This window comes from Squalius cephalus (assembly GCF_949319135.1).
Source record: "Squalius cephalus genome assembly, chromosome: 9".
Lineage (NCBI taxonomy): Eukaryota > Metazoa > Chordata > Actinopteri > Cypriniformes > Leuciscidae > Squalius > Squalius cephalus.
The window spans coordinates 21,324,782-21,347,265 of NC_137130.1; the positions used below are offsets into that span (position 1 = coordinate 21,324,782).

The following is a 22,484-nucleotide window of genomic DNA, read 5'->3' on the forward strand; positions in this document are numbered from 1 at the left end:
GCCAAAGAGGCAAATAATTATTTTAGTGTCTCAATTAGGATTCGGATTTTCTGCATGTTATTGTTGTTTATGTGTAGTGTTGGGAATTCTTTAAAAGGGGGTCCCTTCATTGAGTTTTTGAGATCACATGACCAGCTAAATAATACTAAAAAGTTATGAAGATGGCGCCATCCAGGTTGGATATGTGTAAGCTCCAAACAACTGAGATGAATGGGAATGCTAACGGACAGTTCAATCTAGGTATTACCTTATAGCTACATTGCTAACAAACAGCTGAATATATTAAAGCTACTTAAAGGGGCAACATTTGTACTTTTTTACTTTCAGATTGAGAACAAAACAGAGCAGCATTTATCCGACACACACAGAACAAGGATCTCAAGTGGGGCGACAGGATCAAATGGGAACACAAATACAATTCACCCTTCACTGGGAGTTTGATTGACGGGCAGTCTGACCAATCATAACGGCAAACATACGACAGGTGAGTTAGTAGATTAACGTCAGTGGACTTGAACTTGAAAAATGGTGTGTATTGACGTCTTTCCGCAGTGAAGACAACATACCTTCTGATGTTCACTTATGTTTATTTCTTGCTAACTATTATATAACTATTTATTGTTTGAATTTCTTAAAAAAATGACAAAATTTGAAAGCTGATTTGTTGCATCATGTCAAAAGTAATCTGCTCTATCTTGTCTGTCGGCACATTGTCAGTGTCTTCTTTGCTCCTCCCGATGTATTTTTCACTGCATGAGAGTGAAAAATACAGTAACTAACCCCCTTAGCCCCCCGCGGGTCTTTGCAAAGGGTCAATTTGAGTAAACATTTATTTTGCAACGTGAAAATTGCATGTGGGAACTTCACTCTGAGTAATAATCAAATATGGCCTGCATGGCTTTGGACTGTGTGGATCGTGGGAGTGATGTGTCATTAGTGTCCCTCATCATTCAGTCTCATTCTCACTTCCCCCCTAGGAATCTGGAGTGGAGGACTGATAAGCATAAAGGTCAGAGGTCAACGAGTGCAAGTTTTTTGGTTGAGATGTGCTCAGACTTGCTGCAGATTAGTTTCTCAGTATGGTGTTGCTCTTTATGATTTTGGCCTGAATTGCATTAAATTGCATAAATGCAGTGATGAGGATTTGAGACATTACCTTTTAAACGGTCTAATTAAATTCAGGGTTGGTTAAAACTGACAAAATGAACTTAATTAGGTGCTAACCTTTAGAAAGATCTCATAGTTCTGTGAAAGTTTCTGCCTTGATCTTTTTAACAGCCACTGACCAAGCCTTTTTAGTGAGCAGGCCTGCACTTGAGAGCACTCAACATCAGTAACATTAAACGTGAGTTTTGAAGCCTGCCGTTTACAAATGAAAAGGTCAGAGTAGCCTACATTTATGGTACAAAAAGTTTATTTAGTAACAGCTTTGTAAACATTTGAGGTAAATGAACATTTACATCAACTTGTTCTTATAAAATTGAATACACAAGGCACTTCTCTTAAGACAGCATCGAAACAGGCTGCTGTTCTGAGCATATGTAGGTGGTTCATTTCCCTGATTGGTCAGAATAATCAGCTCTGCTTGAGAAAATCAGTTCAAGAAATGAGCGTTATCTGAGAATAATGGGCTGCAACTAAGTACACTACAAACGGATCGAGATAGGAAAGAGCTGGCTGGCTGGCCAATTCAAATTCAGAATCGATGAAATGCTATAATCCACAATGTTCAAATTTCCTGCGGTCCTTTCAGGCCACCACAACAGTCCTAAAATAAAACATGGGAAACGTGCATATTTCTTAAACTCTACAAGTGCTGTTTTATAAATTACATTTGATGTTATTTAAGTGGAATAATACTGCCATCAACACAACGACTTTTACCATTAAGACATTTTCCTTTAAGGATCAAAAAATATTTCCTCCTTTCTATCAATGTAAGAATTATTGAACAGTGTTTTTTGCCTAAATGTGCAAATCTTCAACTATTTACTAAAATGTAAACTTTAAGAACCAAAAAATGACAAAATAACACACTTTGGTTTTTGGATACATTAAAACAGCAGAAAATAAATAACATACATCTGTAAATACTGTGATCTGATAAAAGCAAAAGTAATTCTGTCCTAAGGACAAACCTGCACAGTCTCTGTGTGATGAAGCAATGCACCTCTTTCTATTTCAGGGCTGTCTGTCTCTTTAAATGGATTGCCGAAGTACAGTATATACCTGATAATAAAAGCATTGTTTTTAAATGGGTCTCAAGAAAAAAATAAATCATGTTGTGCTGTCATGTTGTTACAGTATGTGTACCGAAGGCATGTTCTATGCAACAGCAGTAGTAGTCAGTGAAAATGAGGGCCTCACAGTAACCTGAAACTGGACCAACAAAGAGGAGAAAAAAAAAAAAAAGGTGTGTGTGTGTGTGTGTAGGTTAACTTCATATCAGCATCTTTTTATGTCCATTTTGAAGTAACTACTTTTTGGCAACCACGAACTGACTACAGAAAAGCAATGCTTTTGATGACGATTTTTGTACTCATTCTCAACCAATTGCTTACATTTTTAGAAATAAAAATGCTCAAACTTTTCGATATATAGGATTTTAAATGTCACATGTAATGAGAGTTAGTACTCCCCTCCTCAGATTAACTACTTCAAAAGTGATCTTGTATTCCTGATGGCAAGATGGTCATATATGTCAAAACTCTCAAATCCAAAAGAGGAGCAGGATGTGAACTTCAGATCATGGGATTGAAAAAAAAGAAAAAAGAAACGTGGTCCAGAGAATAAACAAGCTATATGAATTAAAACTGCACCATTCAGTAGTACAACAGTTATCTATATATGTCACTTGCCTCAGTATTATGTTCATTTTTTCATGTATGGATGACCTTTTTTTCTGTTATGCATTAAAGTATGCCACTTTCATCAGGCAATGTGCTTTTTTTCTTCCCCAACACTTTTGATTTCTCTTTAGAGTGAGGAAATGTAGAGACAGATGCTGGAAAAACAAAGAGAACATTTTTCAAATGTTTCAAGATGAGTGTTTATGAGATTTTTTTCTAATTTCTAGCATGTTCTATTCCAGGCTTCAAAAATAAATAAAATCAAATATAGTACATGATAAATGTCATGATGGTATTTAAAGCGTAGTTTTGTTTGTGTAACCTGTTTTATTGCACTGCAAACATTTTATGTTTGGTGCCTTTGTTTTTATCATGAGACTTGGATACAATGTACTTACTAAACTGAACTTATTAAATGGCAATCTTTTAATTCTTACTTTAAGGCCTTGTCAGACTAATTTAAGTGGCATTTTTCAGTGAATCGCTCCAGATTCTGGTATAACATAACCTGCTTCAGGTTGGCTGTTCCATTCAACTACTGCATTACACTAACCAGCATTCAGCAGCCATCTTTCATAATCCCATAAGAGATGATTGAACTCTTTGCGATTTGATTTTACATCGCTCACTTAATGAATGGAATTAACTTTTCCATTCCAGCAATCTGCCTCTCACTTCCTCTTGTTTTTTGGTGTATTTCTTTGTGTTTTGTCCACAAAACCCTGCGCTTTGGGGTGGAGAGCCACTACACCGCCAGATCATCGGGCCTCGCTCTTGCGCTGCTGGCTTTACTAGCCCTGCTCAGTCGTCGAGCGTCAGTGAAAATGACGGGCGGCTCGTGCATCTCCACCGTGGTGGTGACGTGCCCCTCCTCCGGCCCAGCGCTCAAACCGCCGCCGGCGGAGGTGGGGGTGTCAGCGAGCTGAGCGGCGTCTTTGGCTTGCCGCCCATTATCGGAAGAGCGAGACGAGGAGGAAGGGGAGGGGGAGGCGGCGTTCATCTCCCGAGTCTGCTGCTCGGTGGCCAGGTTGGCCCAGTTCTGCTCGGCAGCCAGCCTGTGGTTGTTGTTGTTGCTGATGTAAAAAGGTGAGGACTCCTCCAGCTCCTCGCGCAGAGGGTCCATCTTGAACTCAGCCGTGGAGGGTGCCGACACGGGCTGGAGGAACACGCCGCCACACACGGCCATCTCCGTGTAGTCTGGCGGGTACCTGAGGGTTGGAGGCGAAGTTCTGGGAGACTCGGGCTCCGCTTCGTTCGCGTCGGGCAGCGACTCGCGCTCGGGCGCGAACTCGTTGGTCATGCCCTGTTTGACCTTCTTCCATCCGAGGTGATATATTTCTAACAGATTCAGCAAAAGGGACACGCAAGCCACCACAAGCATAAATATGATGAAGATGGTCTTTTCCGTGGGCCGGGAAATGAAGCAGTCCACCGTGTTGGGGCAGGGCCACCGCGCACACTTATACAGGGGCCGCAACTGGAAACCATAGAGGAAATACTGACCTAAAATAAACCCCACTTCAAACAGGGTCTTGAAAATGATGTTGAACACATAGGTGCGCAACAAGGCACCTCTAATGCGGATTTTGCCGTGCTCGTCTCTGATTGGCGGCTTCTCCTTTTTGCCGCCGCCGCCCCCACCCCGTCCACCAGCCTCCCCTCCCCCTCCGTTTCTATACAGGAGTTCTTTCTCCTCCTGGAGCCGGCTGGCCTTTCGCAGCTCCTCCTCACGCTCTTTCCGCTTCTCCTCCATACGAACAATGTGCAGGACGTGGCCCAGGTAGATGAGCGTCGGCGTGGACACGAAGATGATTTGGAGAACCCAGAAGCGGATGTGGGAGATGGGGAAGGCCTCGTCGTAGCAGACGTTCTCGCAGCCGGGCTGCTGCGTGTTGCAGGTGAAGTCCGACTGCTCATCGCCCCAGACCTCCTCGGCTGCCGCTCCCAACACTAGAATCCTAAAAATGAAGAGTACCGTCAGCCAGACTTTGCCGATCACGGTCGAGTGTTCCTGTGCATTCTCCAAGAGCCGCCCAAGAAAGCTCCAGTCACCCATGCTTTACGATTTCTAGCCTAGAGAGAAAGTACAGTCTGCAGCCGAGAGCAAGAGCGAGAGACAGAGACAGAGAGAGAGAGAGAGAGAGAGAGAGAGAGAGAGAGAGAGAGAGAGAGAGAGAGAGAGAGAGAGAGAGAGAGAGAGTGGAGTCAGGTGAGCAAAAGGAAACAGAGGGGAACAGAAAGGATTCATCAGAACTAGTTAAACTGTTAACAAAATAACATGTTACACTTTACATGATATTATGGATATGATCTTCTCAGTCTGTCTAGGCCTGTGCTGTGAATGTATGTTCACACAGACACAGCTAAAAGTACATAAACCTATAAAAAAATAAAAAAAACATGCTCAGCTCTCATGAACTCACACAGCATTTCACGGTTCTGCATAAGATCCGAACTGTAAGCCCTGATGAAGCACTTGCCAGTCCCTCGCACAAATTCATCAAATGATGTTTGGGAAAATCGAGCAAATCAGCCTTGTCAAATATCACATTGACAAAAAAGTTTGACATAAACGTATGGATTTCGTGACCCCACGCTATTTAACTCTCTAACTGGCTGCTATGAACCTGGCATGCACAGTGTAAGCAAACTCTCTATGGCTCGCTTTCTCTCCAGCCACTGACACACACACATACACACTTTTTGAACACACTCAAACACACAGTCTCTTTCTCTCTCACCTGTTCGCTTCACTGCCCAGCAGGCATGTGCTGAGATCGACATTATAATGTTCAAAAACAGTTGAAAGCGTTGACTGGACAGTGATGTGTGAAGAGCCCTGATAGAGCCAATTTCAGGACATCAAGGGGGAAAATGCAGTGAAATACGGACACAATACCAGGCCACTTTTTTAAGTGTGAATCTACACTCATCATGTTTACATGATTATAATTGTCAGCTAAAACAGTACACTTCATGATTTCACTCTGCAGGTGCTGTAACTGCTTTGAAAAATGGATGAATCCAGAAATGAGTGTTGTGATATAACTTCAGGATTTTGATCAACACAGATTTATCTTTATCATAATAAGCACAAATAAACAGCATAATTGAACAGAACCAGGGTGAGATAGTATTGCCACTTGTAAACAAAGACCCCCGAAATAGCAAAAGACATACAACAGGCAGAAAAAACTGTTTTTTACTTACTAAAATTATGTTGTATTGAGGGCGGCAAATCCATCGACTAAGGTTCTAAACCAAGTCTATGACCCTGAAAGAGAAGGTGCAAGTTACATAATAATAATAATAAACATTTGTTTATTAATTTATTTTACATCTATCTTTGTAGATAACTTTATATAACTGCAAATATAATTTTAGTTAAAAAATGAAGAAAAAAAATACATACAAGGTTATTTAAAGATCTTTTTAAATCCTTATATTAGTTCCATAGATAATAATATTTTTAAGTCCAGAAATTGATGGTAATGATTTTGATCAAATACACCCCAAAAATCTTTTTGTTCCTAAGGGAGCTATCATTTTCATTACAGAAATTAAAGTGGTTATTTTATAATGATCACTAATATTTATCGTCTTTGATCTATCTGCTAAGCATTTAATTCCAAACTGCTGCTGTTATATAATTAACGGATGATAGTAATTATCCACTGTTCTCACTGTACATTCAGGTCAAACTGTCAGTTAGAGAGGCAGATTTTCTATTCTTTGCACTGATTATGCGCTCATACCGGTCATCTCAATCAACAGATGGTTTCTTGAAATGTGTCTAAATGATTGTAGCTGTTAGATTGGAGTCAAAGTTGATGGCCTACCAGCTAGCGAAAAGTCACATTAATTAATATGGGGTGTAACAGGATAAAATATTCCGTACATCTAACTTAAAGCATACCTTGACAAGTAGGCAAACTTATCTAAAGAAAGCAATATCCAGCGGCCACTGGTGCCACAGTTTGAGTGCGTTGAAAGCATACAGACCTCCCAAAGGCAGCAGGAGCCCTCCCCGCTCCCCCCGTTCCCAAATCCTGGCAGCACTGCCAGCTTACCAAACTCTTTTGAAAGTGGCCGGCCAACTTATTCATTCACAAAAGTTCTTCACACATAGACCCGCGGCCAAACTCTCGTAGAACACCTAGTTTTTCATGGCAAATCGAGTGTGGAGACGGGGTCTCACCAAGCGCAGCTGTCTCCCGTTCCCAGCCATCGCTACTGTCACTTTGAGTGGTCATGCAAGAGTGCTGCGTTCAGAAAGTCATCGGCCAGTCAGCGCGCACGCCACGCCCCTGTCAACTGGGGTAAACTCATCGCCCCAACTTAACTATACTCGAACACACGATTTTATTCAGGTCTATAGGATGAAGACAGATGCTTTATTTTACTTTATAGGCCTACCACAGAATATTGTCATAAAATAATGATAATAAAAATGATGAATCGAAATATAATAGGCCTACTAATTATTATAAAAAGATTATTAATAGCCTACACTTAATAATAATAATATCATTGAGCAAGAGTGTTGAGAACAAAAATGGGACGTTTTAATTTTTGTATCACTCCGCGTTCAATGCGTTGATTGGTAAAGGCCTATTCGAACGTTGATTCTGCTTTTGTTTCTGTGGAAATATTTTCGTTGGCGGAGTAAAATTATCAGTTGGCTAGCCTAATAATCAAAAAATTTACAATTAGGTAGCCCACTTAAAAAAAAAAAAAAATCCAATAAAAATAAATCACCTGCGGCCGAATCAAAGCAGTGCTAATGCTCAGTAGCCTACAACTGTATTCTTGCTCGTGTAATAGCCTAGGCTAGTGCTTGATTATTCTCCACTGACCACTGAAGATGTGATAGCCGCCGGGTGATAGTAGGCTAGAGTGTGAAATTTTGAAACTTAATTAGGCTATTACATTAGTAATGAAAGCAATCACTAAAAGCTGGTTTGTGGAAGTAAAAATTCATAAAAAGATAAAAATTAGTCTCCAGTCAAAAATTCCGGAATTCTTGTATTGCATGGGAAAGTATCCAGTCATGCAGCCTAAAATAGAATGGAAATGCACCGCCCTCCATTGGTTTTCCTGAGAGAATCCACCAGTGAAAATCACAAAACTGACAAACACATCAAACATTTACAAAGTAGTTTTTTATTAAGACATTCATATAAAAGTTAAGTTGTTAGCCAAAATGAAAAAGAAACAGGTTTTTTAAAAAAAAAATATGATCGTCTCAGCTTGCGTAAACAGCAGAAGATTCCATCAATAGGCCTAGCTACCATGTGGAAACTATCCCAGCGGTTAAATCACAGCATTAAAAACAAAACTGTTCACCGCTGACTTGTAGTCCTACTCAGAGGAGAAAAACTAAATGGAAGATAACATGACAGTTGACGAAGCGCGAATCCACGTGCGCGCTCTCACCTGTCAACGGGTAGACTGACTGACATGGTGTCATAGAGTAGGCTACGCGGCGCGCCACTAGTAAACATTCTCATGCATGCGACTACAGTTTATTTGGTCTCAACTTAAATAATAAGTCACTGCTGTAAGCTGTTATGACTACCGGGGATTTCAATGCAACGATATTGTGAAACGCCTTAAAACTAAACAGACTTGTCATTGTTGTGAAGACATTTAAATCAAGCCTACCAAAACAATCACAAATAAAAACATAAGCCCCCCTCAGCTCTCTACATTATAGCGCTAGTCTAAAACTGCTGATGGGTAGGTTTTATTAAAAAAAAAAAATTATAATAAGTAAACAAAGCAAAATTCAATCATGTAAAAGTCCAAATAAAGCGAAGCATGTGCAATACAAAGTAAATGATCCCTCAAAAACAGGACACTCAATTTTGTGCAAAGGTCTCTGAACTTCATTTATGTTGTTTGACCACTAGGAGTCACTCTTGGGCTTTTCTAATGCCATTAGAGAGCACTGAGGCTACTGAGCAACGTGAAAAATAAAATTCAACAACCCCAACATTTTTGCAGTCAATGCAGTGTAATACTCCCTAATAGTCTTTTGGGGAAGAATGTCGGATTTTAAATGAAGCATGCTTGAAAACCTCTCTCAGGTTTGCAGCTTTGTTCTGTTCTCAGGGCAACTTGTCAAAAACCAGCTACAAAGCACATGCTGTTAAAACACTGTAATCTACGTGCCTATTATCATCCATGATGGTAGAATTGAGTCACTGGATGTAGGGATAATCTTAAAGAGTCTTATTGGTCGAGGAGTCCGAAGCGGATGACGGCAACCTTGTGTTCTTTTCGTTCTGTAAGAGCGCCTTTTCTGTGGACATTTTATCTTGGTGTACAAAGGCGCGCCGCCTCTTGGTTCTGGCCGAGCACCTCAGCAATGCCTTGACGATCAAGTAGCTCAGTTCAGCCACATTGAGCACAATGCAGATGGCAGAAGATCCCACCATGAAAATGGTGAAGACTGTCTTCTCTGTTGGCCGTGAGATAAAGCAGTCAACTTTATTGGGACAGGGCCACTGCTCACACTTCACAAGACGTGCCATCTGAAACCCATCGTAGACATAATACAATGCGTACATGAATCCGGCCTCGAAAAGGAGCCGGAAGAACAGGCTGGAGGTGTAGGTCCACCACAGCGGCCCAGTGATGGGAAGACGCCTCTTCTTCAGGCTTTCCAGGTCATCCCCTTTGGCACTGCCAGCACGGTTGGCCAAAAGGCCTTTCTTTACGTTGCGTTTGCGGTACGCCACATGCATAGCCACCAGCAAAGCCGGTGTAGACACAAAGATGAGCTGCAGGCACCAGAAACGGATATGTGAGACTGGAAAGAAGTGGTCGTAGCAGACGTTTTTGCAGCCGGGCTGCTGTGTGTTACAGGTGAAGTCGGACTGCTCATCTCCCCAGACCGTCTCGGCGGCTATTACAAGGATGCTAATGCGGAAGATGAAGAGGACAGACAGCCAGATCTTTCCCAAGCTGGTGGAGTGTTTATTCACCCCTCCCAGCTGGGCATAAAGTGCTCCCCAACTCATCCTGTCAACTGTTGCTCTCAGATCCTAAATAAAAAGAAAGAGAAAAAGAACATTTGAATGAGCAACGTTAAATCCTTTCTCCATTTGTTTAGGCACGCAAACTGGAGCTGTTTTTAATAGCTTCAAAATAAATAATAAAAAACACACTTTTAAATATTTGGAGGTGTATAAACTTTACATTTACACAGTTTTATTGACAACTTTTCTGTTAACTTTTGAGTTCAAAATTACATTTTGGATGATAAAAATACTCACAGACAAATAAAATACACTGAGAATCTAGGACGCACTGTTTTTTAATAATTTTTAACTACTTTTTTATATTAATTATAATTCCATGTCTTCAAAAAGACTCAACATATTGAATTGCAAATAGCCTATTTTTATTAACATATGCTTATTTCAAGGTCAAAGTTTTCACACATTTGGTATATAACTTTGGTTATATTTGGTCGAGCTTAAAGGGATAGTTCACCCAAAAATGAAAATTCTGTCATCATTTACTCACCCTCAAGTTGTTCCAAACCTGTATAAATGCCTTTGTTCTGCTGATCACAACGGAAGATATTTTGAAGAATGTTGGTAACCAAACAGCTGTGCAACTTGTGGGGCACCATTGACTTCCATAGCATTTCCCCCCCTCCATATATGGAAGTCAATGGGGCCCATCAACTGTTGAGTTACCTATTTTCTTCAAAATATCTTCTTTTGTGTGCAGTAGAAGAAAAAAAACAAAAACAAACAAAAAAAAAAACTCATACATATTTGGCATAACTTGAGGGTGAGTAAATGATGACAGGATTTTCATTTTTGGGTGAACTATCCCTTTGACTCGTCAAAATTATCACATAAAATTATCACATAAAATATCAGTGAGGATTATGGCAGTTTCACAAAAGTTTACCTGTTAGCTTACAAGATGATTCAGACCAAATCCATGATATATAGGCTATCCGTCCAGTTGAGTAAAAAGTAGTAAATTCACTTGCGGAGTGTAGTCTTGAGAGTGAGATGAAGTGATTGACTGAGGACAGTGAGCGCATATTTAGTGTGTTCTCTCTCTCTCTCTCTCTCTCTCGCTCGTCTCGAGGAGAGGTGCACCTGACGTCGGGCGGAGCCACCGCATTCATTGGATGCTTCTTGAGCTCGCAAGAGACAAAACTAGAATTCTCCATCTCTACGGAATGCGTCGCGCGCTTGCACAGCTCAACCAGAGGCGCGGCCCGAGCGTGCAGATGTGCGATTATCTTCTACGGCCAGTTTAGAAACTTTCACACGGTAAATAAATAAATTTTTCTGGCCATATGTAAACAACCTATAATCGTATAGAAATCGCTTTTTAACTGCAGACTTTAGGAACGTTCAGTGACCATAAAACCATGTAGGCCTATGTAAAAATTTTAATTCATTACTTTTACTTTTTAATAGGCTAATATACAAAAAAAACCCCATTCAGATTAGTTTGAACTACTTCAGTTTGAAATTGCTGTAAAGGTTTACAAAAGGTGCTTCAAAGTATTGAACACTCCTAAAAAATGCGTTTGTGTTACATAAAATACAAAATATCAAATCAAATAGTATGCCTATATTAAATAGCCTAAATAAAAAAGCGGACTTTAAGAAAAACATTTCACATATATTAGTTATATAGGTTCCAAAATATAAAACAAATATTATTCAAAATTATATTATAGCCTACTATAGTATAATGTGGAAAATGTTCATAATTTCAATGTCATGAACTACATCTGTTTTTAAACCTGTGTGAATAGTCATCTTACACTTTGACAACACCAGTTGGATAAAAGTCATTGTTAGTTCTGAGAAAAGTTCTAGCATGATTTATTTGTATCTGACACTTGGTTTGACAGGTTATGTAATCCAAAGAAATGTCCACATACTAATTTATAAATGTCGCATGGGGAAAACACCACTATTTTTAATTGATTGCATTTGCTAAAAGGACACACACACACACACACACACACACACACACACACACACACACACACACACACACACACACACACACACACACACACACACACACACACACACACACACACACACACACACACACACACACACACACACACACACACACACACACACACACACACACACACACACACGGGTGGATCAGGTAAAGGACTTGCCAACTTGAGATTGCTTTAATTTTCCCTTTAATTGTGAAATTTTACACCATGAGCAAGAAAGTGCTTTAGCTGTATAACAAGTATGCTTCACAAATCTAAGACTTTTAAATATTGGTAAAATTCAAATCATAATTAAATGAACACTTATGCCATTTCTGAGGTTAGCTTTTGTTCAGTCATTTTCGTCTATAATCAGACATATTCTGTTGCCCAGAAAGGAAATATTCAACCAAGGACAACAATGGCTCAGATGATCTATAACCGCTCCCATTTACGTATTATCTTATTGACCAGCCTCATTTCTTTAGCTTAGCCAGTCCCATCAGCAGTTGATCTCTTCTCTCTCTCCTGGCTGTGAGGTGCTCCTGCTCACTAGGGATCAGCTCACAGATCTCCTAAAGGGGTGATCAAATCTTTATTTTAGTTTACAATGATTACAAAATAAAAAATAAATAAAAAAACACACACACACAATTGTGGTTATTTAGAACATCAGTCTGTTGACAACTGACTTTAATTTTTCCATACAACAAAATACTATTGATATTGCATACTTTTATAATTCTAGCTGCTGGCTCTCCAGAAAAGTCTGGAACAGGCCCAAAAGTAGTAAGAACCCTCTTCATGCCCTCACTATAGCGCTGGAGATAGTCTTCCATACCTGGACAGACAAAACACATGGTAAGGATTAAATAAAGAAGCGGTTTTGCATTTCAACAATACAGTAGAATCACAGTAGACCATAAAAAATATAATATGATCAGACTCTAAAAACGACATATTACAGAAAGTGTTTAGATCTATTTTAATTCATTCAAATTGTGAATTGAGTCCAAAATGACTCAGCAAATAGATGTTTTCTTGCAGAGTTTTCAAGCATGAATTAAGTAGCTCCTCATTTGAAGGGCATGAGTGCTTTTAGAAGGGCTCTCAGCAGATAAGACGTGCACCAGTGAAAGTTCAGCCACAGTTCTTCCCTTACAGATTCCAAGAACCTGTGCCATTACAGCGAAGGAAGAAACAAGAGCGAAACTCTGAATACAGGGGGCTTTATCACCACAGTGAGAGTAGCACCTCACTCACAGTACAAGCAGGCAGGGCTGAGGATAATAATTCATCCGTCATCATCGAATGTTAGTACTGGTGTCACATGGCAAAGCACGTTTCATGGGGGGAGCAGGGTCATCCTACAGATTTCACACTGCCTTCTGATTTTCACCGTCAACATGAGATCTCTTCTAAACGCATGCCCATTTACACACTTTTGAACTTGTTTCAGTTTCTTTCACCAATTCTCTCTCTCTCTCACACACTTACTAAAGTCATGTGAGTTTGTTAATTGACGTGAGTAACAGGTTTTCACAGACTGCTTTTTCTCTGCCCCAAGCACCACAGCAATTTCTTTTCCATGCATGATGAAAACAAAAACTTCTCAGTGCTTATTTACAAAAGTTTCATTATGACATTTAAAAAAAAGAAGAAGATCCATGGGTTAATAGGTAGCTTGCCTTCTGGTGCATTGAGATGCATGGTTTCAATGGGACCTATAAAAGCGTAACGCATCCCCAGGCCCTCAGACATCACCAGATCAATGTCCTTCACTGAGATCACTCCATCCTGGATGAGAAGAAAGAGAAGTTCATTTGGCAGCTTGCTCTGTATCACACACTTGGATGAAAGACAATGTTTCTAAAAGTGGTTTACTGATGTTCTGATCTTCTAATCCTAAAAGTACAGCTTCCTGCTTAGTAGTTTGTCCAGCCAACAAGGTTTGGTCCACCTGACTGAGAGGAAAACGGAGGTTGCCCCCCTTTTTGTCCCATCTAAAGATTACTAAAGCCGCTCCCACTGTATTGGGTTTCTCTTATCATTTAACTCAGTGTCCTCTGAACAATGGGATGGTATGGCAGAGGGAGGTAAGCGTAGTTGTGCCAGGCTTTGGACCCACTTTGCACTCAGATTACCTGTGGCCATAGATACCTGTTGCCTGACTGTGCTGAAATCAAAGCTTGGATACAGAACGGGCAGTGGGGGACAAGTTTAGGAGGGGACAGGGTGGTCTTTGTTCAATTCCTGCGTGCAACAACGAGGCCGTTATCTCTGTGTCGCCAGGCGGCGGACTGGCTGGGGAAACCGTGAAAAGAGGCCTTTCCTGTACACGGTAATCAACAGGGGCAGCCATTAACTTTCCCAGCTGCTCTACTTTCCAGAGCTGGCTCTCTCTCAAAAGGGCCGCCTGAACTCTGAGACTCATGAGTGGATTTGAGCTGCAAATCTTGTGTGTAGTGCAATGTCCAAACTTTAAAAGTTCCTTACCATAAAAAACAAAAACTCACCTCTGTATGGACACACACAAAAAAAAAAGTAAGAGGCAAATCCATGAAAATAAGTTTATAAGACTAAATTCTTCAGAACATCACTTTAAAAGCTGTGAAAGGCTTGCAGAAAGCATAGTGTTGATCAAACTGTTTTTTTTTTCAGCTAGTAAAAAAAAAATGTGGGCACAGATTTAAGGCCAATTCACACTGCACAGACGGCGACCAACGTGGACAATCAGCAGATTACAGTATGTCACTTCTCAGAGACTCCACGACCTGACAAGCACCGATTCAACATGTTCAATCGATGAAAACAAGCTACGACAGAAGCCATAAGACACTGACAGGGCTGATCCGACAAAACCAGACAGTGTCTGTTTGCGCTGTGTGAATTAGCCTTTAAACTCTGATGTGATGGTTAGATATTTTGGGAAAAATAACAATATGCATAAACCGGCATGCATGCTGGTTTAACTGGTTCGTCAACATGTTTTTTTAAAAAGCTTGGACGGTCATAACCTTTCAACAGTTCAGAAAGCAGATTCTTTTGAAATTCTTAAAAGCATTTGCCAACAAGAAGAAAGGAAGATAAGTTTTTGTAAAAGTTAACCCAAAACATGCAATTGTCAGAGACAGCAAAACTCTGCAAGAGGACACAGTAATGGGAGGGTCTCTGTAAGGATTTCGGTTCTTACTTTATCTAGATATGAACCCATGGATTTGTGCTTCAAATGGTACATTGGTGCATTCATTTCTTAACCTACCATTTTTTTTATGAGATATCATGACATAATTTTGACATTTTCCAAGTCTTGTGATTTCCTTGCAGTCAGAGGGAAAAGCTAAATTACTTAAAGGGATGGTTCGGAGTAATTTCAACCTAGGGTCCTTTGCACCATGACCTCGAGCCAAACACCCCCCCCGATGGTTATAAACCTCTGAAAGCCGTAAAGCTGTCATGCCAGTCAATCAGGCCCAGTGAGCATACTATTAGGATAACATATTTTCAGTGCTGCCATTTTAAATTGTGAAACAAAACCAGAATGGATAGCGTCCTTTATTCGACATATACATGCATCTGTGACCAGCTTAAAAGAATAGCAAATTTGACACCAACCAACATCTGTGTAAAAGTGGTTCAACTTTTAACCTCTCAAATGTCAGTCACTGTGATTAAGTCACAGTATGTTCTCAGGTAAGAAAAACACAAGCGCTTTTTTTCAGTAAGGAACCTCTGTTTTGGCTTTATATAAACATTGAGAGCATTCTTCTGGGATTGAAGAACCGATTTCCAAAGATCAATGGACATTTTCATCTCAAAACGTAAAATCAACATCTAGACCATGTCATTTTAGATGTTATATCTAGTTGACTCAAAAACATAAATCCTGTCATCATTTAGTCATTTGACTTTCTTCTGTTATTGTATTAAAAAAAGTGCAGTCTGAACAATCTGTGAAATATCTTATTTAGAAGACATCATGTAGAAAATCATGCAGGCTCAAAACAACATGAGGGTGAGTAAATTATGATATAAAATTATGATCATGATGATGAATCCTTGTAATTATTCTCTAAGACATTAATTAAGAGATAATTGAGCATAAAATCCTTTGGTTAATCAGCATTACTAATGTAAGATAACGGTCTTTATCAAGGAGCAGACAGGGCCATACTCTCAGTATTCATAAGTACTGCAGAAGTATCTGGCCACCGCCTTCTAAACCCTGGGTTTGCCCATTTTAGCTACACCAATTAACACCCTTCTGGTTTTAATTCATAAGTCAACTGCGAGCCAAACCCCATCACCCATCATCAGAGCAGATACCTGCATCTAGTAGAAAACCTTCCCAGAAGCTGTTAGAGAGGGCCAACTGCCTATTAACTGTTTTTGAAATTAATTTTCACAAGCACAAATTGGTGTGTTGTTTGGGTGACCACATAATTTTGGCCATGTGTTGTATTATGCGGAATATTTTTTGAATATCTGTCAGAGCATTAACTGGTGTTGTGAACGCTGAAGAGAAGTGAACTTTACCCCAATGCATTTTTTTAAAACTCTCCAGGAACCAACAAAGACAGACACATTGTCATTTGGCAACAAAAATCACAATTTCAACAAAATGCCTAACACTGACTAACGTCATTAAGTACTCTGTCTAAGCTACAATTAAGGTTAGGATTAATGGTTCTCAAAAGAGATAACTGCGTCTCTAAGTGACCTTTGAAATTTGCCATCATGCATATTAAAACACAATTTCACCACACCTCTTTTACACGATATGTTCACCACATAATTCAGACACAACACCACACCCGTGTATTATGAGTGATGATGCCTCCATAATACACCCTGGACAGAGCAAACTATTTGGTGCTTTTATCTTTAAATGTCAATTACTCGACTGAATAATTAACAGTCGCTCAATAAAACAAAAGAAAAAAAAGAAAGAGACAAAGTTCAAAGTAAGATGTCCATTGTTTGTTGAAGTCCTTTCTTGACTCTGCTTTTTGTTTTTGCTTGTGGGCAGAGCTCAAAAGGGCTGGGTTTTTAAAGTGGATCACCTCACTCTACCCCATGTTCATTTGATACACTGTAATACAGGTGTACTGTACAAGCAGGACAAAACTACCAGTGTGAGAAAAGATAAGCTGGCTGTTCTAAAAGTTTCTCAAGAGAAACAAAGAAAAGAGATGTTTTTTCCCCTTCTCTCAATCGATCATTTTTAAACAGAGTGTGATAAGACTATGAATGTTGCACTGCTCTGTTTTAATAAATACAATTGTCTCTGTTTGTTCCAATAACTTCACTTCTCTTTCACTCTAATAACAGAGTGTAACAGAGACATACATCAAAATTTACAGAGTTCATTTAGGACTTTCCTGTTCAGAGATGAGTAATGAGATTTGACAGCATTTTTTTTCCCCCCGCACATATGAACAACCTCTTCCTGTAACGTGGACACCTTATTGAAGCAATAACCCATGAGAAATGCATTACAATGATTTTACCATGGGTAATAGGTCTTTACCCCATGATTTTACCCTTAACTGTGGTAAGATCACCGTAACGCAGGCCTTAAGTGTCTGCTTTTATAAAATGGCAGCAATAACTATATGACAATTTTAAATTTGCTAAATTAAATGCGAGATTTACAAACAAACAAATAAGTGTGTGTGTGTAATATATATTTTATACTTTGCATTTATTACATAGGAGAGTGGAGCTTTGAATGGAAAGAAAGAGGGGGAATGTGTTCTGGACATGACTGGGGTCAGAATAACAACAGAAGTTACTTAACATGCTATATGAATTTTGCCAGAGAATAGGTTGAAAGTCAAACAATTAAACAGAATAGCCATAACTGCCAAGTAATTTTGTTCCATGGCTCAACCAACCTGAACCAGCCTCCAGGACTCGGCTATGATGGCATACTGAACACGGTTCAAAGCGAAACCATCGATCTCCTTCTTGAGGCGCACAGGTGCCTGTCCGACATCCGTCATCAGTGAGTAAGCAACATCCATTACAGCAGGCAGCGTTTCGGGGTGGGGCACAAGTTCCACCAGACGCACATAGTAGGGCGGGTTTACCTGAGAGGATAAAAACAAGAAGAAAATGACACCAGCATAACTGCCCCTGGGACACAGACAAGACACTGTACCAATGTGTTTACCAGAGCTAGCGATAAGGGCCTACTATGAAGGTCTCTCTGACTAAAATGCCTGACCACAAATGCTTGGCATTTAGGATTAAACATTCACTAAATGCAGGTGAAGGTGAACTATTAGCCTCACAACGCTTTGAAGGACAACAAGACCAGGAAGGCCTTTCTGTTCATGAGATCAGAGTGGAATTTCCATTGAGTATGGAAAGAATTAAACTGCAGTAATGCCCCTGTGGGCCTGATATATTTCACTCCATTCTTCACTGCAGGCTGCGAAAAAAAAACAGGGCTGACAAGAAAAACCATGTCCATGTAAATAATGCTTTCAATGCTTTCATTTACGAATGTTCCTCTACAGTGTAAGAACATTCGAAAACAACAATAATGTTATTAAGGGCAATTGCATAAGATGATCTTTAGGAGGATTTTAGCCATCAACATGACCTAAAGACATTTTTGTCTAGATGCATTTTATTTTGGATGGAAGATGTTGGGGTTCAAACTAAAGCAGGACTGTGTGCGCTAAAACAAACAAAATCTGGACTGAAGTACACATAAGGAATGGACTGTCAAATACATTCAATCTTTGAGGTTTTTTTTTATTTCATTTTTTTAAATAATTTTCATTATTTCTATTCTTTTTTTTTACATAATCATTTCTTAAAATGTAATAATAAAGCCTAACAATAAGATTTGACTCACATTATCAATGTGGCAAAACTAACCGGATGAGATATGATACATCGAGTTCGGTTCTGGACACGAGAGAACACATTGCTTGGCATCAGGCAGGAAGTGGAGCTGCTGATAATCACGCTTTCTGGGACTAGATTCTCCACCTCAAGGAAGACGGTCTGCTTTGCTTCCAGGTCCTCAAATACACACTCCTTTTTTACAGAAAACACAGAGGACAAGAGCAGCTGAGTGTCAACAGCAACAGCAACAGTAGTAGCAACAGCTTTACAATAAGAGCACAGAGCGAAACAAGGGGGAATACAAGAGCAGAAACAATAATTGACATGTACATGAATTTTCATTGTGACATTAAGAATAAAAAGATTTTAGTGTTGGATCACAAGCATACAAACCAAACTGCTAAAATAAATGTAATACAAAATAATATGAACATCACTAATACAAGAATGTGCAAATACAGCAGTATCAGCATATACTGTATAAGGACTATATGGGATCATTAAATGCTGATGTCATAACGGAGACAGACAGAAACAGTCTGCTGTCAATGTATATAGTACAAAGACAAGAATGCATGATCAGATACATCACCTCAGCCATCTTCAAAGGGTTAGTTCACCAAAAAATGTAAATTCTGTCATTAATTAATTAGTCACCCTCATGTCATTCCACACCAGTGAGACCTTTGTTCATCTTTGGAACACAAATTAAGGTATTTTTGATCAAATCTGAGCTTTCTGTCCCTCTATTGACAGTCTACACAACATCCACATTCAAGCCCCATAAAGCTAATAAAGACATCACTAAAAATAATCCATGTGACTCCAGTGGTTTAACCTCAATTATATGAAGCGACGCGGGTGCATTGTTTGCACAAAAAACCCCCAGAATTTATCACTTTATTTCCAAAAAAATTGACCTGCAACCCAGTAGGGGGAGCACCACGACGCATGCCTGTTGTGTTGACTCGAGAGCTGACGTAGTTCCGTGAACGCACTTTGGATAATATTATTTGGTAAATAAAGTGGTAAATTTTGTTTTTTTGCGCAAACAAAGCACTCACGTCGCTTCATAATGGATTACTTTAACAAAGTCTTACCTACTGTACTTTGAAAGTGGTGGTTGCGTAGACTGTTAATGGAAGAACATAAAGCTCTCAGATTTCATCAAAAAGATCTTCATTTGCATTCCGAAGATGGATGAAAGTCTTACGGGTTTAGAACGACATAGGGGCGAGTAATTAATGACAGAATTTTTATTTTTGGGTGAACTAACCCTTTAATATACATGTATAAGCATTCGACTATAGCAAACAGAGGCTTGGCTCCTAAGTGTTCAATATATTTTAATAATTAAACCTGGGTGCATTTCCAATAGTTAATCACGTTAACTCAACTGAGAGAGCCATCATGGAATGCAGCAGTTTCAGAAGTAAAACCACAGACACACTTCTTCTGGTTTCACGTGGTTTGCACAGTGCCAAATCAATTAAATGTGGAATGATGTGATCTCTTTCTTCTCTACACATGAAATACTTGTTACCTTTGTTTCATACATACCCTGATATGTATAAAACAAAAGGAACAAGTATGTCATGTGTATTTGTTAATAGTTTATTTGGTAGGAACAGATACACTAAACATAGATTATCTTCTCGAAGCAATCCCATGTCAGTATCATGGTGTTTATAACCAAGGCTAATTCACAACACCTGTCCCTAGAAGGGCTTTTTATATTAAATATTACACTAGATGGATAAATGAAAAAATAAAAAAATAGTGTAGAGAAGAATGTTATCACATTATATTGATCAAATCAATAACTCCACATTTAATTGTTTTGTCACAGTGCAAAGCACGTCAAATGCTTTATGATGTTTATTCTCTGTTTGCTCGTGTCATTTTTTGGTTTAACAGAAAGTAAATCTAGAAAGAAAAACAGAAAGGATAAACTATACCTGGACAAAGAAAGCTCCCTCCAGGGCCTGCTGCAAGTCATCATGACTGCTGAGTAAACTCAACTGCTCTGCAGCGCTGAGATTTCCTCTTAGCATTTTGGCTTGCTGAAGCTCCTCAACCTGTTTCCTGCTCACACACAAAACACAATATTCAGCTAAAAATTCAACAAAACGTGTACAGATTCTGCCAAAATACCTATTGTGTCAAAATACAGTGTTTCAGTCATTGTTTATGATTGATAAGATAATGTATCTGTTGCAGATAAAGACATGTTGTTGTCTATTGTAAATTATGTCTTTCAAAAAACTCTTGTATTTGATCCTAATAACTGAAGCAACTCTGCATGCATTACAGAAGATCTTTTTTTTTTTGTGTGCCCTAATCTTTCATTACTGCATTCAAGTCAGGGCATCTAGAGATTCATATCTAGGAGACAGAAAGCTCTACAACTCCCTCTGGTGACAGAAGAGGTGAATCAAGCAAGAGGGTTTGTTAAAGGGATAGTGAAAAATGAAAATTTTCAAAAAAAATTCAAAAATGAAAATTGTCATTACTTCCTCACCTCACCCTCAAATTGTTCCAAACCTGTATGAGTTTCTTTCTTCAGTTGAAAACAAAAGAACAGCCAATTAGTTGGAAGAAGAAAAGAAAAAAATATATACTATGGAAGTTAATGGCTACCGTCAACTGTCTGGTTACCAACATTCTTTAAAATGTCTTCTTTTTTTACAGGTTTGGAACAACATGGAGGAGAGTAAATTATGACAAAATTTTAATTTTTGGGTTAACTAACCCTTTAAACAGATATGGACCGATAGTAACACAACTTTTATTTGTACATACTTTAATTGAATAGAATTTTTTTTACACATTATGTACTTTTGACATTTAGTCTATTTAGCTCCCCTGAGCATTGAATATTATAGTTTGTGCCCTCAAAATGGTGTCCACAAACCTGCACTTACAAAGGTTGAGCAATGATGGGAGAGAATTTGGGTCAATGGGTCATTTTGACTGAGGGGTCAATGGTTAAATTTTCTTTCTTGTTTTCCACTGACCTGATCTCTGTGATGGCCCCTGATGCTTGTCCTGGTTTGTTGTCATAAATCTTGACCTTGTATCCTCCACTCAGGAACACCATGGCCCAAGAGCGGCCAATCAGTCCACTTTATGATGTCACATACATAAAAAAGTGGAAGAAGAGATAGCATTGTAAACAAGTCAAATACAAATATAGGTCAAGATTAGTGGAAATCAATGCATTATCTATATCCCAGAATGAGGAACGTGTCTGATAATACTTCAATAGGAACTTCAATTTTGCAATCACCTTTAGTGCATGACAAACATGAATTCACAGATTTAATGACTTTGATGACCATGCATGCAAATCCTGTCAGAATAACCCTGACATTTCTTGCACAAAGCCAATCTACCCAAAATATGTCAAATGAGCGCAATTTGAGTCACGTGCTATTTATAGTTTGATCGTTCAATATTGCACTTCATTTTTCAGACGCACTATTCTGATATGGAGAAATACATATATTTATAAACACCATCATAGTAGAGTTCAAAGACCACTCAGCTAATCTGTTACTATCATGTCTGCTCAATTTGACAGACTGGCAGTAACTGACAGGTTAACTCTCACCTTCCGACAACAGTAATGATCTTTCCTTTTAATGAACTCATTGCAGTCTCGTTTACAGAAATCAAAAGTTTGACTCGAGCGGCTACTTCACAAGATCCCAAAATCACCAGACCTCAGGTTATCATGTGCCCGTCTGCACGAAGGAAAGGCGGAGCTACGG

At 39.2% G+C, this 22,484-nt stretch overlaps 3 protein-coding genes across 7 annotated transcripts; all 3 read right to left on the reverse strand.

Moving 5' to 3' along the window:
* Positions 1-1,400: 1,400 nt before the first annotated feature.
* gja3 (gap junction protein, alpha 3) lies at positions 1,401-7,100 on the reverse strand. 4 transcript variants are annotated; one of them, XM_079882070.1, is made up of 3 exons: positions 7,048-7,100; positions 6,060-6,123; positions 1,401-4,940 (listed from the first exon to the last, which is right to left on the reverse strand). In XM_079882070.1, the coding sequence occupies exon 3, from the start codon at positions 4,903-4,905 to the stop codon at positions 3,595-3,597; it is 1,311 nt and encodes a 436-aa protein (XP_079738196.1). In that variant the 5' UTR covers positions 4,906-4,940; positions 6,060-6,123; positions 7,048-7,100; the 3' UTR covers positions 1,401-3,594. The 4 variants fall into 4 exon arrangements, with proteins under 4 accessions (XP_079738196.1, XP_079738194.1, XP_079738193.1 ...); XM_079882068.1 differs by having other exon boundaries at positions 6,920-7,100; XM_079882067.1 differs by having other exon boundaries at positions 6,766-7,100.
* An 899-nt stretch (positions 7,101-7,999) lies between these two features.
* gjb8 (gap junction protein beta 8) lies at positions 8,000-10,885 on the reverse strand. 2 transcript variants are annotated; one of them, XM_079881539.1, is made up of 2 exons: positions 10,779-10,885; positions 8,000-9,898 (listed from the first exon to the last, which is right to left on the reverse strand). In XM_079881539.1, the coding sequence occupies exon 2, from the start codon at positions 9,872-9,874 to the stop codon at positions 9,074-9,076; it is 801 nt and encodes a 266-aa protein (XP_079737665.1). In that variant the 5' UTR covers positions 9,875-9,898; positions 10,779-10,885; the 3' UTR covers positions 8,000-9,073. The 2 variants fall into 2 exon arrangements, with proteins under 2 accessions (XP_079737665.1, XP_079737666.1); XM_079881540.1 differs by lacking the exon at positions 10,779-10,885 and adding an exon at positions 10,383-10,447.
* Positions 10,886-12,029: 1,144 nt separating this feature from the next.
* On the reverse strand, positions 12,030-22,474 carry cryl1 (crystallin, lambda 1). The gene is made up of 8 exons (XM_079882483.1): positions 22,325-22,474; positions 21,729-21,836; positions 20,670-20,796; positions 18,742-18,903; positions 17,748-17,942; positions 13,539-13,647; positions 12,585-12,691; positions 12,030-12,425 (listed from the first exon to the last, which is right to left on the reverse strand). Exons 1-8 carry the CDS (start codon positions 22,363-22,365, stop codon positions 12,327-12,329), a joined length of 948 nt encoding a protein of 315 aa, XP_079738609.1. The 5' UTR covers positions 22,366-22,474; the 3' UTR covers positions 12,030-12,326.
* Between the last annotated feature and the right edge of the window lie 10 nt (positions 22,475-22,484).

Coding starts and splice junctions, on each gene's coding strand:
- gjb8 (XM_079881539.1), bottom strand. CDS start 9,874: ATGAGTTGGGGAGCACTTTATGCCCAGCTGGGAGGGGTGAATAAACAC.
- gja3 (XM_079882070.1), bottom strand. CDS start 4,905: ATGGGTGACTGGAGCTTTCTTGGGCGGCTCTTGGAGAATGCACAGGAA.
- cryl1 (XM_079882483.1), bottom strand. CDS start 22,365: ATGAGTTCATTAAAAGGAAAGATCATTACTGTTGTCGGAAG. Junction 18,904..20,669: donor AGGGAGCTTTCTTTGTCCAG/GTATAGTTTATC, acceptor TCTGTAAAAAAG/GAGTGTGTATTTGAGGACCT. Junction 12,426..12,584: donor CAGCAGCTAGAATTATAAAA/GTATGCAATATC, acceptor TCACCCCTTTAG/GAGATCTGTGAGCTGATCCC.